Genomic DNA, 24,146 nt, shown 5'->3' with positions numbered 1-24,146 from the left:
GGTGGTTTTTAATTGTACATATACGCGCTCAGTGACAACAAGCTTTGTTTAGCACTGAGGCGCGTTTCACTCACCTTTTCCTCTCGCCGTGGCCGATCAGGGGCTGACAACGCGGGGCATAGGCGCCATCTTGGAGGGAGAAAGGGTTGGCGGTCCAGTGGCAGGACGCCTCCCACCCTCCCGGATACTTAAGTTGTGAGTGTCCACCGCTCTGTGTACTAGATACTCTCCCCTGAGGCGGAAGCCGGGGGCTCTATTCTATCCCTGTTGCATTTCTGGCGAGTCTTTTTTAACTATTGTACATATTTTAAACTGGTGGTTTTTAATTGTACATATACGCGCTCAGTGACAACAAGCTTTGTTTAGCACTGAGTCGCGTTTCACTCACCTTTTCCTCTCGCCGTGGCCGATCAGGGGCTGACGACGCGGGGCATAGGCGCCATCTTGGAGGGAGAAAGGGTTGGCGGTCCAGTGGCAGGACGCCTCCCACCCTCCCGGATACTTAAGTTGTGAGTGTCCACCGCTCTGTGTACTAGATACTCTCCCCTGAGGCGGAAGCCGGGGGCTCTATTCTATCCCTGTTGCATTTCTGGCGAGTCTTTTTTAACTATTGTACATATTTTAAACTGGTGGTTTTTAATTGTACATATACGCGCTCAGTGACAACAAGCTTTGTTTAGCACTGAGGCGCGTTTCACTCACCTTTTCCTCTCGCCGTGGCCGATCAGGGGCTGACGACGCGGGGCATAGGCGCCATCTTGGAGGGAGAAAGGGTTGGCGGTCCAGTGGCAGGACGCCTCCCACCCTCCTCAACACAGTATAAAAATATGGGGTCTTTCCGTCCGCGCAGCGGGCGGGCGCAGCGGGCGCGCCGGCGGCGCGCCGGAGGCGCGCCAAAGGCAAGCCCGTCTGCGCCCGTCCGCGCCGGACCCGGGCCTAGGGCCATCCCCCCTGGCCGGACTGCCCCCGCATGCATCACATCATACCCGCGTTCCGCACTGATAGACCTCTGCCCACAAACATCAGAAAAGTGCACACGGCATAGTCTTGACTCCATACCTTCTAAAACAGTACTGAACTGTACACATTGTTTAACGTCCATCCCTCTACCAGATAAACGGGTAGGGGTTGATATTTTTAAGCATATGAAACAAATGTCTACTATTGCCCTTATCAATGTGCGCTCTCTAGCCAAGCATAGGCAAGAAATAGCAGATGTCCTCACTGACAGGAACATAGATATAATGTTCCTGACGGAGACTTGGCTGGATAAAGCCTCCGACCCAGACCTCGTGATAGCCGTTCCTCAAGGTTTTAAATGTCACAGACTAGATAGAATTGGTAAAAGAGGTGGGGGAATTGCTATAATTGCCCGCGACTCCTTTAAAATCCGTACTACTCCAATTCCTTCCGTGACATGCGAGGCACTTCAATTTGACATTTATTTATCTCCCTCGTATAACTTCAAAGGTGTACTGCTATATAGAAGACCTGAAGCCCGGTCGGATTTCCTTACAGAAATCCTCACCATTTTAGAAACCTCAGTCACGGACAAATCTATAACACTGTTAGGTGACTTTAATTTCCATTTGGATTGTAGTGAAGACAAGGATACCATATCGCTGCAATCTGAAATGGAAGTCTTTGGTCTGTCGCAGTTGGTAAAAGGACCTACTCACATTGCAGGCCATACCTTAGATGGTATTTTCTCCAATCTAGATAATATCTTAGTGACCGACGTCCTGCCAATGACCTGGTCTGACCATCATTTGGTATTGGCTACAATACAAATTAATAAAACACCTACCGCTATAACAAACCCCCCCAAGCGAGAATTGTTCAAGGTCTGGAAAGACATTAACATTCCCTGTTTTAAGGAGGAGTTGCACAATTCAATACCCATATGGGCCACCGACCCGGATACTGCCATTGAGCAATACTACACATGGGTGGGCCAGGCTGCTAATAAACTGGTACCAGTTAAAACAATGTCCAGGAACAGAAGCTCCCCCTCAGCACCATGGTACACTGAGGAGCTGAAGAAACTGAAGCAGCAGTGCCGAAATAAAGAGAGGAACTGGAGGAAAAAGTACGATAATGAAAGTAGGGAAGTGTATAAGGAATTGCTAACCCAATATAAACTCTCAATTATAGAGACAAAAAAGAAGTATTATACCGAACAAATCGAAAGCGCAAAAAACTCCAATAAAAAACTTTTCGAAATAACTAAACATTTAGCGGGATGTGCTCCAGATCTTAATCCCCCTTGCTCACAAGATGTCTGTGATTCACTGGCATCATTTTTCTTCACCAAGGTGAACGACATATTTTCTGCGTTCAGCCTAGGTGATAAACAGGACCCAGATAAAACAAACAGATCATCCTCAAGCAACAATTTTTCCCGCTTCGCAGAAGTTACAGAGGATCAAATTCAACACATCATTAACACTATTAAATCTGGATCAGCTCTAGACCCCTGTCCTCTGAATACCCTTCGTTCACTAATGGACACTGTTACTCCAGTCATCACATGAATATGTAACGTCATGTTTTGCACTGGCATCTTTCCAAATCAATTAAAAAAGACTTTACTCAAACCCCTCCTGAAAAAACCTGGCTTAGATAAAACAGAACTAAAAAATTATAGGCCTATTGCAAACTTACCCTTTCTGGCTAAAATAATCGAAAAAGCCATGAATATCCAACTCGCGGAATTCATCGAGCAACATCATCTGCTCGACGAATCACAATTTGGATTCCGCAAGTTTCATGGAACAGAAACTGCGCTCATCAAAGCGGCGGATGACATCCGATTAATCAGAGACCAAGGCGGTACAGCGCTCCTGGTACTTCTAGATTTATCGGCCGCCTTCGACACGGTTGACCATAAGATCTTAGTCAACCGTGTCGAAAAAATGGGCGTGCAAGGCCTAGCAAAAAATCTATTGGCGTCTTTTCTGGCAGAGAGATCCCAGTCTGTCATACTGGGCCAGTTTGAATCCGCAGAGCTATCGCTGCCATGTGGGGTACCTCAAGGTTCATCCCTCAGTCCGACGCTATTTAACATATATGTGTCGGACCTCGCAAACACCATCAAAGCGCATGGGATGAACCTTACCTCATATGCAGATGATACACAGCTGATACTGGCTGTCAGAAATGATGGGGAAGCAGTGGCGGAGCGTTTCAGAACAGGTATGCTGGCCATAGGTAACTGGATGTCAGCAAACAGTTTGAAACTTAATTCTGATAAAACCGAGGTGGTCACCTTTGGCCACCTCAATCCTAGCTGGTCCCCAACCTGGTGGCCTTCTTCCTTCGGAGCGGTACCTAAGCCGGTCACGAAGGTGAGAAATTTAGGAGTCATCTTTGATGACAATCTAAATTTCATGGCCCATGCCAATCAAACGGCCTCTACGGCATTCCATAAATTACGGCTGGTTAGGAAGATTCTCCCTTTCCTTCCAAAAAACGTGGGAAAAACATTGATCAGCGCCTTGGTTTTGTCAGCATTGGATTACTGCAATGGCTTGTTTGGGAATGCGCAAGTCAGGATTATCAAGAAAATGCAGACAATCCAAAATGCAGCAGCCAGACTCCTTCTTGATATTCCTAAATTTGCGCCAGTGGCTGAGACCTTGAGGACTCTCCACTGGCTTCCTGTTAGGAACAGAATAAAATTCAAAACTTTATGCATTGTCTACAAGGCACTGCACCTTCAAGCGCCTCAATTCCTGTGTGAACATCTGGTTCCATATGTCCCCACTCGAACACTACGATCAGCAAAACTACATGATCTTGTAGTGCCACGGACCAGGCTAGTCAACTGGGGAGACAGGCGCTTCCTAGTAGTCGCCCCAAGACTATGGAATACACTCCCGCAAACCATAAGATCTTGCTCAAACTTAATGTCCTTTAGGAAAAAATTGAAGACCTGGTTATTTAACCTCTAACAACTTATAAGATCACCGGGAGAGTAATAACAGTACAGCGCCGAGACGCCTGTGGGCATTTGTTCGCGCTTAATAAATGATAAAAATAAATAAATAAATATATTAAAAACATTGCATAACCATTGCACAGGGAGAACCTAAAAAGAAAGGACAACAACCACCTGTTATATATCAAATACACTGTGAGTACATAGAGTTGAATATTGTTAATCACAAGTTAAAATGTTGTTGACATTCCATTCATTCAATTTAACCTCTTCTGTGCCCATGACGAGATAGTCTCGTCATGGAGCACGGTCGCGCTGTGCCCATGGCGAGACTATCTCGTCATGAAACCCGCCCACTAATGAAACGCCCGGCACAGGAGGGGGAAAGGGCGTGGCACAGAAGGGGTTAAACCAGATCATATTTTGACAGAATTTCCATTAGTCTGATTTTGTTAAGTTACAGCCCGGTGTTGTTCAACTATTTCATAAAAAGAGCAAGAGCGATGCGTTTCGGTGGTATCCGGTGGTTTTTAATCTATGTGGTATGGTTCTTATATTTGATGACATTTGGCTATCAATAAAAGACACGTGATATATATTTTTTGATATTATGCTCTTGGTTCGTATTTGGTGCTGGTGAATATTTTTTAATTGGATGCAAGTTGGTAGTGGTTGATTTGTATGGTATGCTATTTAAGGAACCCAAAGGGATCTTTTTTGATAATAGTGTCAGTTGCACTTCTCAGAAACTCCTGGAGATTCTAGGGCACTATGGTGACTTATGCTGCGCTGTCGAGGAGAATCACTGCCCTGCTCCTGTTTAGGAGGAGGGTTCGTAGAGTTAGTGCCATATTTTGTGGTAAGAGCTGCAACCTTCTTTTTCTAAAATCTGGGTTTAAATAAAGGAGCTCTGTCCTTCTTTATCTGTACATTAGATGAGTGTTGTGAGTCTCTTTTCCGGGTGACATTCTCTTCTTGCCTGCACTCAGATCGCCCTTCTCTATCGTATTGCTTCAGAGGAGTCCTGTAAGGAAGGAGGAGAACATGTTCTCAGAGCTCTGTTACATGTCTTGAGCCTTGAGTTTAGTGCGATCGTGAAATTTGTAGTGTTTTTCAGAGGGTTTTGATGTGAAGAACGTAAACAAGGTTTACTTTTCGGTTGTTAGATTTATCCATTTTTTTAAGAAACTCATGTGTTTGTATGGCTTTCTTGTCTTTAATAAGTTTGCCAATAGGTGATTTAATCCATCCAGTTCTCAAATTATTGCGTCCTAAGGATGTGTACACATTTGCAATAATTATAGGCAGCTCATGGTCACGGTCTACCAATGCGACCACTGCGAGCCTCTGGCATATAGCTAGTAATGCTACTTCACCTTTAAAGTTAGACAGAATTATTGCAGACACAAAGGGAGAAATTCCCATTAGTTTCATTCCCACATCTAGGACAGCAGCTGCCCCATATTCATTCTGCATTTGCTTTAACACGTCCGGCAAAACTGACATGGGCGGAGTACCGTGACTGATGGTATAGACAGCCACAAAGACTGTCCCCCATGTGTTACAATCACCTACTCTGGGAGCCATTCCATGAGTTAAGCCGTAGTTTAATATTCTCTGGCAGTCTTATGGTCCCTCATTGAGTAACACAGCTTCAATTTGGTCAATATATTGGGCGATCCAAAATGGAATTTCTTCACGATTAGGGCGAATTTTGCCCATAATTGAATGAACTATTATAGGACTTATGGTCATCAGTGCCGGCACAGCCAACAGGGTGCATAAAACATTTTGAGTAAAGCATCTAAATAGAGTAACTAGAGACTTGTACAAAGCTCGCGTGTGGTATATGTATGAAATGTATTAGTATTAGCATCCACAGCCGGAAAATTTACCCAAGAATAAAAGACTTCAAAGCGGTAAGCATCATTGTCTATAATGATGAAGATAAAAGCACCACCTACATTAGGAAGTCCATAATTCAGTACATGTGCTTGGGTAGTAGGTCTGCCGTTAAGCAGAATGGCCACAGGTGCTGCAGCCATAAGGAAAAAAGGAAGGGATAAAAAGTGCAACACAAAAAAGGGCAATCCTTTTAAACTTTTTAAGCTTGAAAAAAAAAACAGAATTTGATACTCCCTAAACACTGCAGAGGATTAATCCCTAACACCATGGACATCTCCAGTAAAAGGTGTAATGGCTTTTATGGACACACACAATCACTACTCAGGAGACCCGTAAATAAATACCAGACCAAACATTGGTGGTAGCATGTTGTAGGAATTCTCTAATTGGAATAGAACTATGCTGGGATCACAGAAAGTCTGTATGGAGGAACTGAGTCCCCATACCACATCAGTACCTATGCACCCCAATCCAGACTAGCTCAAAGTGCCTCACCTGCACTCCTACCCTTCCCAGAGTAGCAGGTAATTTGGCACCCCAGAACACAACACTCAAGTCCCCCCAGGGAACCACAGTAGCAGGCCATCACCTTTTGTTCTCTCCCTCATGCACCGGCGGGCCGACCACTGTATTTCAAGTTCAGCAGTCAGACTACCATAGTACCGCTGCTACCCCTAGGAATTCACAATCCCTGGTGGGCTGTCAATAATCCGAGGCTCGCAATATGCAGGTGGTGCTGCTGCAGCACCACCAAGCATAATGCGAGTTCCTCAGTGCCACAGATTTCATGGCAGTGAGCCCGCCATGAAAAGTGTGGTGGTGAGGATGTTGCCTCGAAGCCTGGGGATGCAGGTAGTCAGCATCAACTCTGGTGGTGTGAGAGCGGAGCAGTGGCATGGCAGCCCGCTTCCACACCGCCAAAGTCTAATAAGGCCCTTAGTGTTTTCGGGACATGGTCAGCAAACACTTCAAAAACAGAGAATGGACACAGTCTGCATGCACTTTAAAAGCTCCTTGCATAATGCACATGCACTTTACAGTCAAAAACAAGAAGGGAAAAAAGTACTGCATAGCTCAATGAGTCGCCCACCAACCCCAAGTTACGGGTACACTGGAGTGGGTCGCTGATGCGTAAAAAAAAAAAACATGTATTTACCGAGAATCTGTGACAAAAATGCTAATTTGCATAATACGCATAACATAAAACGAGCCAAATAAGGACATTAACAGTCCCAAATAGCCCAAATGTTTATTATTTGTCATTTTATTTAAAAATGTAATAAGTCCTTTCTACGTGTATTTATTATTATATTTGAGTGTCACTGGCCAATATTTCAAGAACTGATATTATTATTAGCTATAGGTAATGATTTCTATTAACTATGCAAATAAACGTAATCACTAGAGCTGAAACTGGATGATAAATTCAAAGTTGTTCTGAATGTGGCCCACAAAAAACACTTTGCCCAGGGCCCACAAAATCCTTAAAATGTCTCTGCATCAGGCATCAGTTTGCACAATGAATTCCATTTCTCCAGAATTGTGGCAGAGAGATCTGCAGTAGTAAAGTCATTTAGGCCTGCCAGGAATCCAAAATGGCGTAAAGGAATTATTACTCCTAAGGGGCCGATTCCGATTCCGACCGCAAAACGAACCAACCGACACGGACCCGGACCGAATACCGACCGACACGGACCAGTGCCATACGACCTGTGCAATACGATGCAACACGAGTGAATTACAACCGACACGTATGGAATACAAGCCGTACGACCGAGCCGTAGGGAAAATAGTGATCCGGCCAGAACACCCATGCGATTTTCACTGACCGACACAAACTCGGAATTAACCCGACCGACCCGTACCCGCGATGTCCGATCCGTGCAGTACGATGCAATGCGTGTAAAACCAGACCGACTCGCACGGAGAACAAGCCGCACGACCGACACGCACACACAACCGGGCCCACAACCAAAAGAGACCGCGTATGAAACACAGAAGATAGGCAGCATGAACGAGGCGGAGAAGCCCGCACAAGACAACAGCAGCGTCCGTTTCCGTCAGATGAACGTCTCCTTCATGCCTACAAAACCCAAAGGAAAAAAGACAAAAAAAGGACCAAACAAGCAATGACAAAGCCAATAAATATCAAATAAAAAAAACCTGGGACAAAGACACACCCACAACTGCAACTATATAAAGGACTACAATCACTACCATCATCCCTTGCAAACAGGAGACACAGCCAGCAGCAAACACCATTACACAGCAACCACAGACACACTCACAACTCACCCATCACACAACCCACACACCATCAGCACCTCATGCAAAAACACCCACACATACAGCCAGCAAGACCAACACCAAATCACCCTCACTTCCACCCTCACACACACACATCCCTCACCACCACCACCCATCAACATGCCCCCAAAGAAGAATCCAAAGTTCAAAGATAGTGAGTTAGAAGTGCTGGTAGACGAGATCATCAGAGTAGAGCCACATTTGTTTGGTACATTGGTCCAAAGGACCCCCATCTCACAGAAAACAAAGATGTGGGCGAGGATTGTGGACAAGGTGAATGCTCAAGCACCAGCAAAGCGCACAAGGGACGATATCCAGAACAGGTGGTATGACGTGCGCAGGAGGGTCAAGAAACTCATTAAAAAAGATCACACCCTGAGTCAGCGTACCGGCGGTGGCCCTCCTGCCAAACCAGTCTAAATCAGGACCTGGGAGGAGAAGGTGCGGGACATCCTACCACCAGAGAGCGTCCATGGGATAACAGACATACCAGAGCCTGGTGAGTACACAATCAACATACCCAAGATTGTGTGGCAAGGGGACAGTGAAACCATGCACCACAAGCAAAGCTACAGTAACCAATAGATAATCATCCCAAGATGTGTATGCCAGTCAGACAAACACAATACCTGCCATCTCATAGTGACTTGGAACTGTGTCATGACATGCACCAACCTACAAACAAATAGAGCAAGCCAGTGGCACAAAGCTAAATAGACACTGCCAGAACGTTTGCCACCACATACACACTACCTCACAGTGCAGCTGACTGACAGGAAGTAATAGTGGGGATGCAGGTGAAGTGAGTGTATCCAAAAGCATGATGGGGCCTGTAGTCACAGATAATGCTGCCCTTCCTGATTGGCCCATCAAGACCGCTCGGAAACATACCCACATCATAGGGAGTGGAAAATGACTGGCAAGATAGCTGACACTGGCTCCTGCTATGGGGAGCACAAGGCCCTGCTAGGGCATGTGTGCAAATCAGAAGCAGGACACCACTGACTGACATCCTGAAAGACAACTTGCATGCCCCACAATGGAAGCACGTATCATGGTGGGATGGGAATGTGGAGACGCCCCCCCAACACAAACTCCACACAACTCACTGGGTAGAATGCATTGACACACACCTCTGTGAAATATCAGCAAAAGATACACCATACTGGGAGCTGCTGTGTGAAGCACAGGGGCTCTGTTTGGACTTGTAGCCAAACAAACACCAGGATTTCACAGTCAGCCATCTTGCCTTTGCTGTGTCCCCCTCGCAGGGAAGCAGAGTCAAGAGGAAGGAAGTATGGGCATGCTGGGAAGAGGGGTGTAGCCAAGAGTATGATGGGAGTCGCAGTCACAGACAATCTACACCCACCCACATGGCCCAGCAAGTTCCAACTGAACCATACTCGCCCCACAGGGAGTAGGAAGGGACTGACAAGATGTCTGACTCTGGGCTCTGTTGTGGGGAGCACAAGGCCATGCTGGGAAATGGGCAATAACAATATCAAACTCTGTCCGTGACAAGCTGGGAAAAAGCAGTGTACAGGCAGGCATCTGTTAGAAAAGTAGAAAATGTCATGTTTGTAAACCATTGATGCATGTAGAAACATAACTCATATTGTGTGTCTCTTCCAAACACAGGTGGTGCTGGGCACCCAGAACCAAATGATGAGGATTCCCAGTCCCAGACTCTGGCGGACACTGAGTTCTCTGGTTTGAGTCTGTCTCTGACCTCTTCGGATGACGACGACCAAACTGGCCCCTCCGGTGTGAGTCATCATGCAGCACCAGCAGCACCAACATCTGCACCCCCTGTACCCACGCCTCCAGTATCTGGAAACCGACAGGGCAACCCCGCCAACACGGACAGACCAAGGCCACTGAACACCCACAGCACATGGACACAGGTCCCCCCGGAAGCTACAGCAAACACCACCAGCAACACCACTCAAGGGGTCCCAGTGTCACCTGTGCGTCCCACCGCTGGTCCTGCCCGTGTGGATAGGGGTGCTGGGCGGGGTGGGAGGCAGAGTGCCCGCCTTGCAGAGGGGTCTGGACTGCATGATGACCCCCAACTGGCACGCATCATAGATGCGTACCAGGATAGCACCGGAGGATTTGGCCATGTAGTAGGGATCCTCAAGGACATGCAACAGGAGCAGGCTGCCCACCATGCCCGCATGGAGGCCAAGTGAGATTCCCTTACTGCGGTGCTTCGGGACATTCTCCAATGCTTCTGCCAGATCAACACAAACCTGTCCACACCTCCCTGTGTGGCCATAACATCTGTTGCAACACCATCTGCCAGCACCACAGGGAGGGAGGAGGACTCTGGCGGAGAGTCCCCTGCACCGCAGAGGCCTGCACCTAAGGCTTCCCTCCCCCCAGGAAGAAGAGGGGTCGTCTGAAGAAGGACATGTGAGAGGCAGATGTCCCAGCACATCCTCCAGGGCCTCTAAACCTGTTCTGGACAATGTCCTTTGTGCGCTACCTGTTCACCTTGTCCAATCGCACACAACTCGCCCACATGACATGGAGGGTTCATGTTGGGTGCAATGTAGCAGATGACTGGGGACTTTACTCTGGACATTTCATCTACCAGCACTTCCAACTCTAATGTGAACTTTGGATTCCAAAACCAATGTACAGCACCCACCATCCTGTGCACTTTCCTCACACATGTTCGCAAATAAACTCACCAGTACACCATACTTGCCTCTGTTGTGATTCCAAATTGTCATGTGTCATGGAGATGTCGAACTGCTACACAACACTGTGCATGCCAAATGCTGCAACAATGTGACCAACGTTAGTTGAGTCATGGTGATGTGACTCATGTGAGAGAGACACACCACCATGGCACCACAACACATACTCACCATGGCCATGTCATTTATCCCACACAATGATGTTGACCTGAAACACATCGTCATGCACAGACACAACACCAACGCCAGTCAGTGGTAACAAGTCCACAGGTGAGGTAAGCAGATGTCAGTCAGATGTGGGAAGACAGACAACGCACATAACAAAGCATAGCAAAGGTTCATTACACATCAGCAACATGTTTATTCCACAATAGTTGCAAGCTAATTCTAGTTAACAGTGGACACACGGTCACAAAGTGTCGGAGAATTGAAGTCCAGAGATGTGTGGTACATCAGTTGATGGGAATTGACAACTTCCACACTGGTGTTGGATTCTGGGCGTTGGGGTTCAGTGTTGACGAAACAACAGGCAAAGTACCCTGGGAAGGACACACACAAGACACAGTCAAAAGCACAGCAGAACAGGAGAGAAATGCAATACACATGCACAAAACATGTCGCAAGAAACCTACACAAAAACAAGTTAGCAGTACTACCCTATTGTGGAGTACACACTACATGAATGGACACATCACTGCACGCATTCAGTCAAGTGGCACACAGACACACTCAGACAGCAACAGAGCAGCCACAACACATTCCAGGCTAACTCCATACATTGACATGACAACCCTGGAAACTCACATTCAGGTGAAGAAGTTGTTGATGAGCTGTGAGTGGACGTCACCCTCATCATCATCATCACTGGGTTCTTGGCCCAGGCTGGGATCCTCCACAGGTGCCGGAGGTTGGTCATCGTCATCCTGGTTGAGAGGCACCTCCTTCCTCACTGCCATGTTGTGTAGCATGCAGCATTCAAGGATTGCAGGATCATATGGGAGGGCCCCTCCGGTCTTGTCCAGGCAGCAAAAGCGGCTTTTCAGGAGGCCGAATGTCCGCTCAATCACCCTACTGCTCCGACCATGTGCCTCATTGTAGCGCAGCTCGGCTGGTGTCACAGGGTTCCGGAGGGGAGTCAGCAACCACGGTATGTTGGGGTATCCGGAGTCACCTACACACACAAAAATGAACAAGTAGCTGAGTTTTGTAGGAGTGCGGAATACAACATTGACAAACACACACAATGAGAAACAGCGTTGCAATGTGACTACTCCTCATTATGTAGGCATACCACCAGAGCATTGATCGATGGTTTTAAGGTCTGGGAATGGCCGATGGACAGCTGGTGCCCTGCAGTACAGAGATGCACAAAGGAAGATTGTCAGTTCATCCACCCATGTGGCCATGACCAGGCTCAATATCACATGATAGACCATGACATTACACAATGTATTGAGGTGTGTTCTGTTGGGCATGGACACATATGTCACCTACATGACCATCACCTCACATCTCAATTCCACATGTCCACATGAGTCCCATGTAGTGCAATGGCCAATCATCTGGCTGTGTCACCCAACATATGTACTGCTGTGATGTTACAAACACACACCACAGTGACAAGTGAGGCCTGATGTCTCCCAGGCATCACAGATCTTTGCCATGCAGAAACCCAGGGTCCCTGTATTGCCACATCAACACTGGCATGGACATAGCGTATCACGTACACACCACCAGGCAAGCGTGAGTCCCACAGGTAGTGGCCACTGTTGTTCCTGCAGGCCCTACATGTACGTCTCTTAGACACACACACCATCAAGGTTGATGCATATACCACATGGATATGGAGACTGTCACCCATTGGGCACATTTGATCAGACACATTTGAGACCCAACATGCACACAGACTGTGGTTGCACATCAGTACTGTGGCTACAGGTCTCACTGTGACGTACATGCCATCACCCCCTGGAATCAGGGTGTATGTGACATGCCCCAAACATATACAACATGAAACTGTGTTCGTGACTCATGCCCATTACTGTACAATTGCACATCATAGTAGTAATGTGCACACCACACAAAGGATTCTTCTGCCCCCATGTACATGTACGCAGCCTGGGAGTGGCTGCACAAAAGTGCCACCCAACAAACCAAATGTTGTCCCCCAAACACCCAGGGAATGCAGCCTTACATGCCATGGGACACTGCGTGGCAAATGATGTAATGTGGTAGGTGTGCATATGTGTCCCTGGCTAGTAACTGGGTGTTGAAGCTGTAGAATAGTCACACCAATGAAGTCCGACGCGGGTGACAATGTGCACGCATTGCACAGTTCATGACCAAGCCGTGCGTACGCTTTGTCATTGAATGCAATGAGGTCCAACATGGGGGGGAATGCATACGCATTGCACGGTTCATGACCGAGCCGTGCGTACGCTTTGTCATTGAATGCAATGAGATCCGACGCGGGTAACAATGTGTACGCGTTGGGCAGGCATGGTCGAGAAAGGCGTACGCCTTGGCCATTGAATCGTATGGAGACGGGTGCATGTGTATTTTCAAAATACGCGTTGTACAGTCAGTTGACTGAGCCGGGCGCACCCATTGGCTCTGGACTGTCATAGAGACGGATGCGGATTCAAAACTTGTACGAGTTGTGCACAAGAAATTCAGTTGGATGCCTACAACAATGTTGCAATTTCAAGTGTTTCATGAAGGTGAAGATTTGAACGATGCGTAAGGCGCGTACGAGTCGTACAATTCCATGGATTGGCCAGATTCATAGAATGCAACGTGTTGGACCTATCACTTGGGACACATGGCACAGATTCTGCATCTGCAGCACAGATTTAAGACTGGCTGGACCCCGAGGAGCTCACTTGCCTGAACTACATGCTACTGGACCACATCCCTGCTGCCACTGCTGCTGTCTCTGCATCCTCTGGCTCCTGCAATGGCACGTACTATGGAGAGGGCCCCAGCCTTCACTGAGGAGGAGAACCAGGCCCTGCTGGACGGCCTCCATCCACAGTACAGCAAGCTCTATGGGAAACCAGGGGAGCAGGTGAGTGTGCAGTCCACTGCCTTCTTAATTATGCATGTTGTCTGACTAGCAGGACTAGCAGTGTGTACACCAGTGGCAAGCATTCTCACTGAATAATTTCATCACCTAAAGTGTGTAGGTACATGTAATGAACAGGTGTACTGCTGCTAAAGTGCATTAGTGCAAGCTTAAACCACCCAGGCATTGTTAACATGTCAGACATGCAGGTGATTTGTCCTTCCCCATGGTTGCACTACCTGTGTAACTCATTTCCCTTTGTGATGATGACATGTATAACCAAATGTGTGCAGCACAAATCTGGGGCATGTGTGTTAATGTACTTTTAACTTTGTAATTCTCACAGGTTGATGCTCACCAGAAGCGGAAGATCTGGCTGACCATCACCCGGGCAGTTCGCTTGGTGGGGGTCTACAAGCGCCGGATCCGCAACTGCCAGAAGAGGTGGCAGGACCTTCGGGGCTAGACCCGGAGGACAGCTAGAGTCCAGCTGGAGCTGTTACCTCCACGCCGGAGGGGCGGACACCGGACCCTGACCCCCCACATGCTCTGGATCCTGGCAGTGGTCTTCCCGGACCTGGATAGGCAGGTGAAGGCCAGACAGCAGCAAGGAGGGGGTAAGCCCATGCCTAATCTGTGTACTATGTCTGACATGAGATTTGCAGTCTTTTGGCCTGGTCACACTTCCACATTACGTAGGTCTTGTAGTCCAATACTCAGGTCCCTCAATTGTGTGATGCACCCTCCTCATCTGTTCCACAGGTGTGACCCCTACAGTCTGTTGCTTGTGTCACTAGGGCACTGTGTCCCTGCAGTCAGCTATGCCTCATCTACCGGACAGCATCTGTTCCTGTGACTCTGTTGTGTGTTTCATGGGTGGGTCAATTGTTTGCCCAGTGCCTGAGATCTGACATGTGATCTGTGTGTGCCCTTGAGATGTGTTCCAATTGCTGGTCTGACTCGCCACATGTGGCTGGGGTATTCCAAACAAACCCATGAAGCAAGGGACTCCAATTTTGGGGCCTCAGGAGTATGTGTATCAAGTATGTCACACTTGCTTAGCCACCTGACTACTGTCCAGGGCCAAACACTGTTTCATGGAGACCTGGCCAGTCATGCCTCCTCAAGGAAATTTAGAAACACTCTGTAATCCCACTCCTGTGTATGAAATTACAGGTTGTGCTTAGTGACATGGGCCCTCAGGTGTCTGCCTCTGTGTCATTAGGGTGTGGCTTGTTGTTACATACAACTGGGGTGTCCATGATCCAGAGGGTCAGCTGAACATCTGAGATGTGACTGTGAGAGACAAGACCTGTGTGACATATAGGTGTGTGATCATCTGACAGCGCACAATGGTGTATGCAACTGTGTCCTTCATGCAGCTGGGTTACATGCAGGACAGACTGTGATGTGTTAATGTACAGGGAGTTGTGTTTGGAGAGACTCAAATTTCTGATATGCATGATGTGGGGTCTTCTGGGTCCTGGATATGTTGTTTGCAGGGGATGGGCAGGTGTGCCGGTCATCTGCAGAGTTAGCTTTACCCCTGAGCTAGGATTGTGAATCAGTGCATATTGTTGTTGTCTGGATGCCCTGCCCCTGTGACGGGAGACAGTGTTGAATGACTTTCAGGGCATGCCAGTGCCATGGCATTTAACTTGCTATGGGTGAGCCTGCATTGTGTTTAAGTGTGCAGCATGCACCCCATTGAGGCATTGCCAATCAGGACATGAGAACATCATAGTGTGTGTTGCTGACATGCATCACCAGCATGTGAAATGAGTCTCTGCCCATCCCTTCATCCGGACACCTGTAATGAGTCAGTAGCAAGAGATGTGCTGCGTGTATAGTGACATACTCCTACATGTTCACTTGCATGTCCAACAAATGTGTAGGTGGTGCATGTGGGCACATTGGGGTATTAGCATCCAACATGCAACAGACATATGTGTGCAAGTCAAGGAGGGATATGTGTGCCATGGTTGATGTTGAGAATGACAATTGGTTTCTTCTAAACAGTGTTGGCACTTTGAGCTGTGTTCAGCTGATGATGCCAGGGCTTGCCCTGTGATGTGATGTACTCACTGTGGTGTATGCAGTCAGTGCAGGTGACTAATGTTGTTCTCTTTCTTCCTATTCCTATCCAGATACATCCACGACCACAGGAGGGGACAGCTCCACGGACACACAAGTCTATTGACGCAACTGGTGTTGTTCATGGAGGGCATTTCATCGGGCTTGTCTGCCCTACAGAGGACCAATCAGTCCATGGCCTCATCCCTGATGGCAGCAGTGTCCCTCCTCCAACAGTCCCGCACCCCTCCTACCCCTGCACCACCCACGATACCTAGCAGCCTACCTGTCCCAAGCACACAAACACCCAAACCAAGGTCTAGACGTGCACACAAGCAAGCGCAGGGGACTGATACCACACTCACAGGGGCTGGTTTGCAGACACACACAGTCACCCACAACCACTCCGCAGTCCTCCGAAACCTCTCCCTCCCAGCCCCCTTCCCTTGCCTCACCTGCAACCCCATCTCCCAGAAGCTCTTCCTCTGTGACCTTGGCCTCTTCCCCACCGACCCAGCAGATCCATCTTACAAGGGGAAGAGGAAGTCCCCACACACAGAGGGGAGTGCCCCTCACATCTGGACACCCTCCCCCAGGCGCAGTCAGACTGAGTCCCCCACCCGCAAGTCCCCCCAGAGCCGGAAGAGCAAGACCCCCCCACCACGCAGCTCCAAGGCAAAGTCTCCGTCCGCCATCCCCCAGGTCATCACTCCAGAGGTTCCCCCGCTGCTTCCTGCCCCGGGTTCCCCTACCCACAGATAGACCACCCCCAAAATGCTAAGGTTCTCCACCCACCACTTGCTCCTCCACACCTGGTCAGACGGTTAGTGCCACTGATGTGGGGACCGTGTCCCCCCCTGTCCTGCCAACCTCACCTGCACCCCATTCCACTCCCATGGACCCAATCCACTCCATCTGACCTGCCCGCTGCGGTTGTGCTGGCACCCACCCCATCTGACTTGTGCTCCACAGTTGTGACTGCACCCACCACTTCAGTCAGCTCCACTGCAGTTGCAAGTGTCTTGCCTGCATCCACCACCTCTTCACTGCCTCCTTCTGCTGCGCCCAGATCCTGTCCCTGCAGTGCATGGCCTGCCCCCATGTATGCCCCTCCAAGGGGATGACCCCGGTCCTTAGCATTGCAGGCAAGCAACGTGTGACAGTTGTCACTCTAGTTCACTCCTTGGCATTTGGCCATGGACTGGCCATTGGCCTTTTGTTTGAACAGACGTTTAACTTTTAATATGCTGAATAAAGCTTTTTTCTTTATCCCTGTGAACTTGATTGAGCTGTACATTATGTTGATGATGTTTTTACATGCCATTGCACCTGTAATGCTTGTTTTCCAATGTTGAATACTGATGTGTTGATGTGAGGTACTCCATGTGGTTCATGAGATATGTATCCTATTCTTGTGGGTATCCATGTCATCCTTTGCTGCTACCTGGGTGTGTCATGGTCAACTATTTGTGGACATCACTGTGAACATTTCATTTGCATGGTCACATCTCCGGCTTGCACCCATGCACATATGATGTGCTTCCCATTGTCCAATTTGTCAATTTCACAGACTTTGTGCACATCACCACTGGACCTACAGGTGTGAGCATCATTGGTATAGGAGAAACTGGGTCCTCTGTGCAACTTGCCAGACATATGTTGTGAGTATGTGCAGATGACTTAGGGGAGACTCACGTACCCAGGCTGTTGTGACCAGAGCCTTTAATGTGTGGTAACTGATGGCTGACTGACCAAGTGTTCTGCTGACATGAGTGAGACGTGCTGTGAATATGTTTGGCACAGCTGGGCTTCCACAGGAGTTGGGTCCCCTCAAGTAAGTGTGTTGTCCCGTGACATAGCCTGGGCCCATGTTGTGTGTTGTATGAGCATGTGTGTGTGTCCACATCCTTTTTCATACACAGGCAGTGTTCCCTTGATATGTTTCCTGTTACTGATGCTTGCTGAGTGGTACTGTGTTCATCCCACTACTTTGCCATGGGCTACCAGATGTGTGGGTGCATGACACACTACTGTGAATTGGTGTATCATCATTGGGATTTGTCAGAGTGGTGATGATGTTGTCAGACACAGATGGGACACCGTCAGGGTTCCCCAAGGCACTTGTTTATTTGCAATATCATGTAGTTGTCTCTAGGTGGTACCTTTCAGTGATTGAGACATGTGTATGTGTGTGTGACTGCTCCCACTTGTCGGGTTCATGGCTGCAATGTTTGCAGGTGTCAGCATGTGTGCCTTGTGGTTCTCCTTGGCTTCTGCATTGTCCTGGGACTGTGGCAGGTATTCTGAAGGTTAGGTGAGCTTTGACGTCATGGCCATGTACCGCATACTGCGCAGTATGTCTGTTATTCCCCAGGGTTGTAAACTGTCCTTGTGTGATGAGTCTGTGCACCTTAGTTCCTCCCAACATTCCTGTGTTTGTCATGGGTGCATGTGCAATGGCACGTGTCCATGTGGGCTTCACAGATGCATTGTTGCATTTCAGGGTGTGTGGTGTTGAGGGTGGACTGATGTACATGTTTGCATGGATGGTCCCCTAGCTCCCATTTGCCCATGGATGAGGGGCCATGCTGAGTGATTTGTGTTTGTGTATGTGTGATGTATGTTTGTGGAACAGGACACATGTCTGGGTTTCCCGGTTAGAACGACATCTGCCTTTGTCATCACAGTGGAGGTGTCATGCATGCTTGTGTCACCCAAATGTCCGGTCACTGGGGGTAGTGCTGTTGTGTGTCAGTCTCTTGCTGTGTTAGTTGGTGTTCATTCCAGCTTGTGTCACATGTGTCTGTTGTGCTGCCCACTAAGGGTGTCCCAATGATGGATTACTTTTGTATGGCACTGTGTCCACATCTGTGTCACTGTGGTTCAACCCCCCTCATGGGTTGTGTAATTGCCTGTGGATACTGAGACATACACACACATGTTGTGTCAGATGTGCAGTGTGAGGTTGCCTGTTTGTGATTGTGCATCTGCATCAAGTGCGTTGGTATTGCTGTTGTGGGCCATTGTCTGGATGCTGTTTCTGTGATTTACCCTGCAGTCCCTGTGAGTCATATCACATCATTGTGCGCGTTCATCTTGGTTGTTAGGTGCCATTGCTGGCATGGAATGTGAGTTTGTGAGCTGACACCTACAGTCTACACAGGTTGTTTTGATTAGGGTGTCTATTTTCGAGATGTGTGTAAGCTTTGTGATGGTCACTTCTGCTCTTGTGTCATTGTACACCGTATGCATTGTCAGCCCCCATGTGTGGTGCCTGTATGCACATGTCCGAGAGTGTGTTATGTTTTCACAGCACTGTTAGCCTCACCACATCTCTGTGGGAATGGGACACAACCACTACTTCGCCCCAGAAGTGTTTAATGTGTTGGGAGCAGGGATCATACATGCTGTTTGTTATTTGCAGCTTTGACCATGATGAGACTTACCTTTTGGTCACTGTGATGAGGGGGGGGTTTAGACCCCATCACCACAATGCTCAACATCTGCTGCAGTTTGGAAGCCCACACTTAACTTTCGTTCTACACAGTGAGGGGTGCTCACTTTACATTGACACAGTGCTATGGTGATGCTTGCCTTGTGTAGGGCACACTCATTTTCTGGTCACACATGTGCTGTTAGTTACATTGTATGTTCGAAGTCATAATCACTGTTGTGGGCATTTGTCACAGACTACACACTGTTGTCATGATGTTAGTGGGGATATATTTTGCTGACATACCTAATATTGGAGTATGATGGATGTGTTGCGCATCACCTATGAGTGGGGGTGGCAGGGGTGATGGGCACCAGGTCCCCCTATGGGTGGGGGCGGCAGTAGTGATGGGGAACATGAGCCCTATGGCTGGGGTGGCTGGGGTGATGGGCAACAGGTCCCCTATGGGTGGGGGTGGCAGGGGTGATGGGCAACAGGTCCCCTATGGCTGGGGGTGGCAGTAGTGATGGGGAACATGAGCCCTATGGCTGGGGGTGGCAGGGGTGTTGGGCAACATAAGACCTATGAGTGGGGGTGGCAGGGGTGATGGGCAACATAAGCCCTAATGGGTGTGGGTGGCAGGGGTGATGGGCAACATGAGCCCTATGGGTGGGGGTGGCAGTAGTGCTGGGCAACATAAGCCCTATGGGTGGCAGTAGTGATGGGCAACAGGTCCCCTATGGGTGGGGGTGGCAGTAGTGTTGGGCAACATAAGCCCTATGGGTGGGGGTGGCAGTAGTGATGGGCACCAGGTCCCCTATGGTTGGGGGTGGCAGTAGTGATGGGCACCACGTCCCCTATGGGTGGGGGTGGCATGGGTGATGGGCAACAGGTCCCCTATGGCTGGGGGTGGCAGTAGTGATGGGGAACATGAGCCCTATGAGTGGGGGTGGCAGGAGTGATTGGCACCAGGTCCCCTAATGGTGGGGATGGCAGTAGTGATGGGCAACATATGCCCTGTGGCTGGGGGTGGCAGGGGTGATGGGCACCAGGTCCCCTATGGATGGGGTGGCAGTAGTGATGGGCAACATATGCCCTGTGGCTGGGGGTGGCAGGGGTGATGGGCAACATAAGCCCTATGAGTGGGGGTGGCAGTAGTGATGGGCACCAGGTCCCCTATGGGTGGGGGTGGCAGTAGTGATGGGCACCAGGTCCCCTATGGGTGGGGGCGGCAGTAGTGATGGGGAACATGAGCCCTATGGTTGGGGGTGGCAGTAGTGATGGGCAACAGGTCCTCTATGGGTGGGGTGGCAGTAGTGATGGCCACCAGGTCCCCTATGGGTGGGGGCGGCAGTAGTAATGGGGAACATGGGTGGGGGTGGCAGTAGTGATGGGCAACAGGTCCCCTATGAGTGGGGGTGGCAGGGGTGATGGGCAACATAAGCCCTATGGGTGGGGGCGGTATTGGTGCTGGCCATTCAACCCCTATGGTGGGCTGTTGTTAGTGGCCAGGATGTGAATCCCCTGTGTGTGTGCGCGCCATTTTGTGGGTACTTGTCGTTTGTTTGTGTGGTAGGTGTCTGACTTACCGCCTGTGCCGTCGGCGTCGGTTCCTGATCCGGTAGTAGATGTAGAGTACTGGTATGACCTGCGCGATGGGATTCATGTTGTGTTCGTGTCGTACACGCTGCTTGTTGCTCCGTCTCGTACCCGCTGCAAGCTGGTCCGTCTCGTAGCCGTGAATTGAGTTGTGGCGTGAATCGTAGCTGATATGCTTGTTTTCCGGATGCTGTGACGTCCCATACGTGGCGACCCGTCCGGTGCGTAGGAAGTACACATCGTACTTGTCAGGGCGGAAACTGCTATGGATACTGCTCCGGCCGTCTCGGTTCAGCGTTAGGAGTTACGGCTCGGACGGAGAAAGGAGCTTGAATTACAGCCTACGTGTCGGTCGGGTTTTTGGCAGTTGTGCGCATCGTACTTCGTCTACAGGACAGACTGGCTACGGGTACGTGTCGGTCGTACGGTAAGGCTACGGACAGCTCTCGGAGAGCTGTCCGACCCAGAATCGTAATCGGCCCCTCAATGTAAGTATACCTCTGAAAATACCCTCTTTAATGTGGCCCAGTAACTATTCCCCACACCTGGTGTCTGTAAAACGTTTTGCAACAAAGACCACATGGAGCCTCATGGAATTGACATGGACATTAAATTTGATCTAGTGAAATGAAATGAAGTTATAGGAAGTAAAACGAATCATGGGAAGCATTTTCAAAAAGACTGCATATTAGCTACATTCAACAGTAAAAAGAATTATTGGGACAACCCATGGTAAAAGCTATTTGGAGGGACATGCAGGATGATCTGAAGTGTGTGGTATTAAATGTGGTTAATGAAATGAAGTTGTACATTCACAGGGAGTGTAATTAAGGGGTATACCTAACATAAAAAGGGCTACGAAGCAGCTCGGTAGTATCCTACGCTTGATACGCATCTGGATGGAAGTGTTTAAAAACAGATCAATATTCCTTAATGGATCTTTTATAGAAAAATGATCAGTCACAGTTCTGTTTTCAATTTGAGACTGATTTTGTTCACTGTAAATTTTTGCATATTCAGTAGAATTCCTGTTGATATTATTGTTTCATTTTTAATTTGTTTAAAGTTTATGTGGCCTGTGACACATCTTAAACAAATATGCAAATATCCACATAGTGCATGCTATTTTGAGAATCTCTTTTTTCAGTGTGTGTTGTCGTGCGCATATTGTGTTTGTGTCTTACTCATTGTGTTCTTGTTTGCTTCCATATTCCCCCACAGAATCCATCTTCAAATGAAGCTCATGCCCTACTCCAGGAAGAAGGTGGTTCCACAGGTTCCCCATCTCCACCCACCAATAGGAGAGTCCACATTCTTAGTTTGTAGCTAGGATGTGCGTTGGATATTGATGCTTTGCTCACCAGTTGTACTGCCTCATAGATTGGAATAATGATGGGATAATACTTCATTTAGTGTTAATGTCAGCCGCGGGCTCACTGATTCAGATAAAAGGATAATTATTCAGCTTTATTTAAAAATTTACTTTTGATTACAAATTTCATTCAATTATTAATAAAGTTATTGATATGTAACATCATGAACGTTACAATGTTCCAGTGAAGCCTCATTCTATTACATGGCCTTGTCTCCTTATGATTGTATTACATAATATAGAACCTATGCCTTTATGTAGGTGTCCACTTTGTAAAAAGAATGAATATAGTGACACTTATGAAATAAAGCTCTATAAAGTTTATAGTTTTTATTGTCCTCAATTCATAAAAACCATAGCATATCTAGTAAAATCTACTGTCCTTCGTTTACATCAAACACGATTTTTTGCTCATTCTGTAATCCATAATGTACAACAACCTCAGATGCGATTTTGCCCTTTGCCAAACTCGCGCTGGATCAATTAGTGGGCTTTGCAAAAGGAAACCCCAGAATGGATGTACAAACTGAGCAGAACCAGGCATCCGGTGAGAGATGGAGAAGTGATACTCAACTCAAGATAAAAAAAACTGAGTGAGATTCAATAATGAACACATTTTGGATAAAATAGCAAGGACCCTATTTGCGGCCCCTGCATCGGAACGTTTGTGCAGATTATATTGTAGGGATTTTTAATTACTTTATCAAGTGTTTTCTTTCGCTACTTTGACCAGCAACATGGTACAGGGCTGAAAATATATCTGTGAAATATTGTGGAGCTGCAGAGTGGAGAAGATGTCTGTTAGAATCAACTAAAGAACATGGTGAGTTCCAGTTGTCATGGCATTTCACTGCGTTCATAACGAGTCTTTGCAAATTGCAAGACAGAAGAGGTGCCATAAGGGGGTTTCCCTCTTTTCTTGCATCTCACAAAGGAATGAGTCATTGCTGGATTTATTTATTTTTAAAGTTTTATATAGCGCGAACATGACCCCTGAGGGTATCAGAGCGCTGTACAATTGAGCGAGAAAGAGGAGGCATATAGATCAAACCACAGGGTAATTGAAAAAGGTACAAGTAGGAGTAAGTCTAGGCCAAAAGAACAAAGTAATACACAACTGTGAGGGAAACATGTCAAAGCGGGCCTGGAGACTTGTAGATCCAGAATCAGCATCGCCTGCCGCAATGTTAAATATGCGGGATATGCCCGCCACTGTGGCGGGATCATCCTAATTGCCCCCACGGGACCCCCGCCCTTATGGCGGGCGGTCCCTCTTCACGTCGGGATGGCGGGCGGACTTTGTCCGCCCGCCATCCTAATGATGCCCTAAAAGTACAAGAAGCAGTAACTCTCTAAAAACCCACAGATCAAAATACAATCATAACAGTCAAACAGTAAACAAGGGTGAGGAGAGCGAGTCATACAGTGCTTCGAGAGCAGGAGGTTTGTAGGACACACATTTGTTCATCAATAGCACTTTAACTTTCTTTTTTAAATATGCCGTGGAGGGGTTCATCCGGATTTCAAGGGGAAAGAAATTCCAAATTCTCATGGCGATTCCAGAGAAAGTCAATTGTAAGTTTTCTTTTTATGGAATTTCTGTGGCTTCAGAAGTAGGGTGTTCTCACTTTGAGATGATCTGGAGCCACCATATAGCATGAGTTTTTGTGCGAGGTGTAATGAGGTGTTGAAGTTCAAGGCTTTATGGGTAGTGCAGACAATTTTTAGTTGTATCCTTGCTTCGTATA

The 24,146-nt window shown here is 48.1% G+C and overlaps 1 protein-coding gene across 4 annotated transcripts in view; it reads left to right on the top strand.

Moving 5' to 3' along the window:
• LOC146822194 (nigwaprin-b-like) overlaps window positions 1-22,722 on the top strand; it is a 257,200-nt gene extending 234,478 nt beyond the window's left edge. For all 4 annotated transcript variants that reach the window (XR_014963245.1, XR_014963246.1, XR_014963247.1 and 1 more), the window contains one exon: window positions 22,248-22,722. Coding sequence is in view for 1 of the 4 variants with exons in the window: in XM_085613330.1 (XP_085469456.1) it covers window positions 22,248-22,264 (17 nt within the window). In the remaining 3 variants the exon portion in view is untranslated. The remainder of the gene's footprint in view (window positions 1-22,247) is intronic.
• The last annotated feature ends 1,424 nt before the right edge of the window (window positions 22,723-24,146 follow it).

The sequence above is a fragment of the Triturus cristatus genome, chromosome 6 (assembly GCF_964204655.1).
Source record: "Triturus cristatus chromosome 6, aTriCri1.1, whole genome shotgun sequence".
Lineage (NCBI taxonomy): Eukaryota > Metazoa > Chordata > Amphibia > Caudata > Salamandridae > Triturus > Triturus cristatus.
Note: the sequence above shows the minus strand (reverse complement) of the source record. Positions and strands in the feature narration are given on the sequence as shown.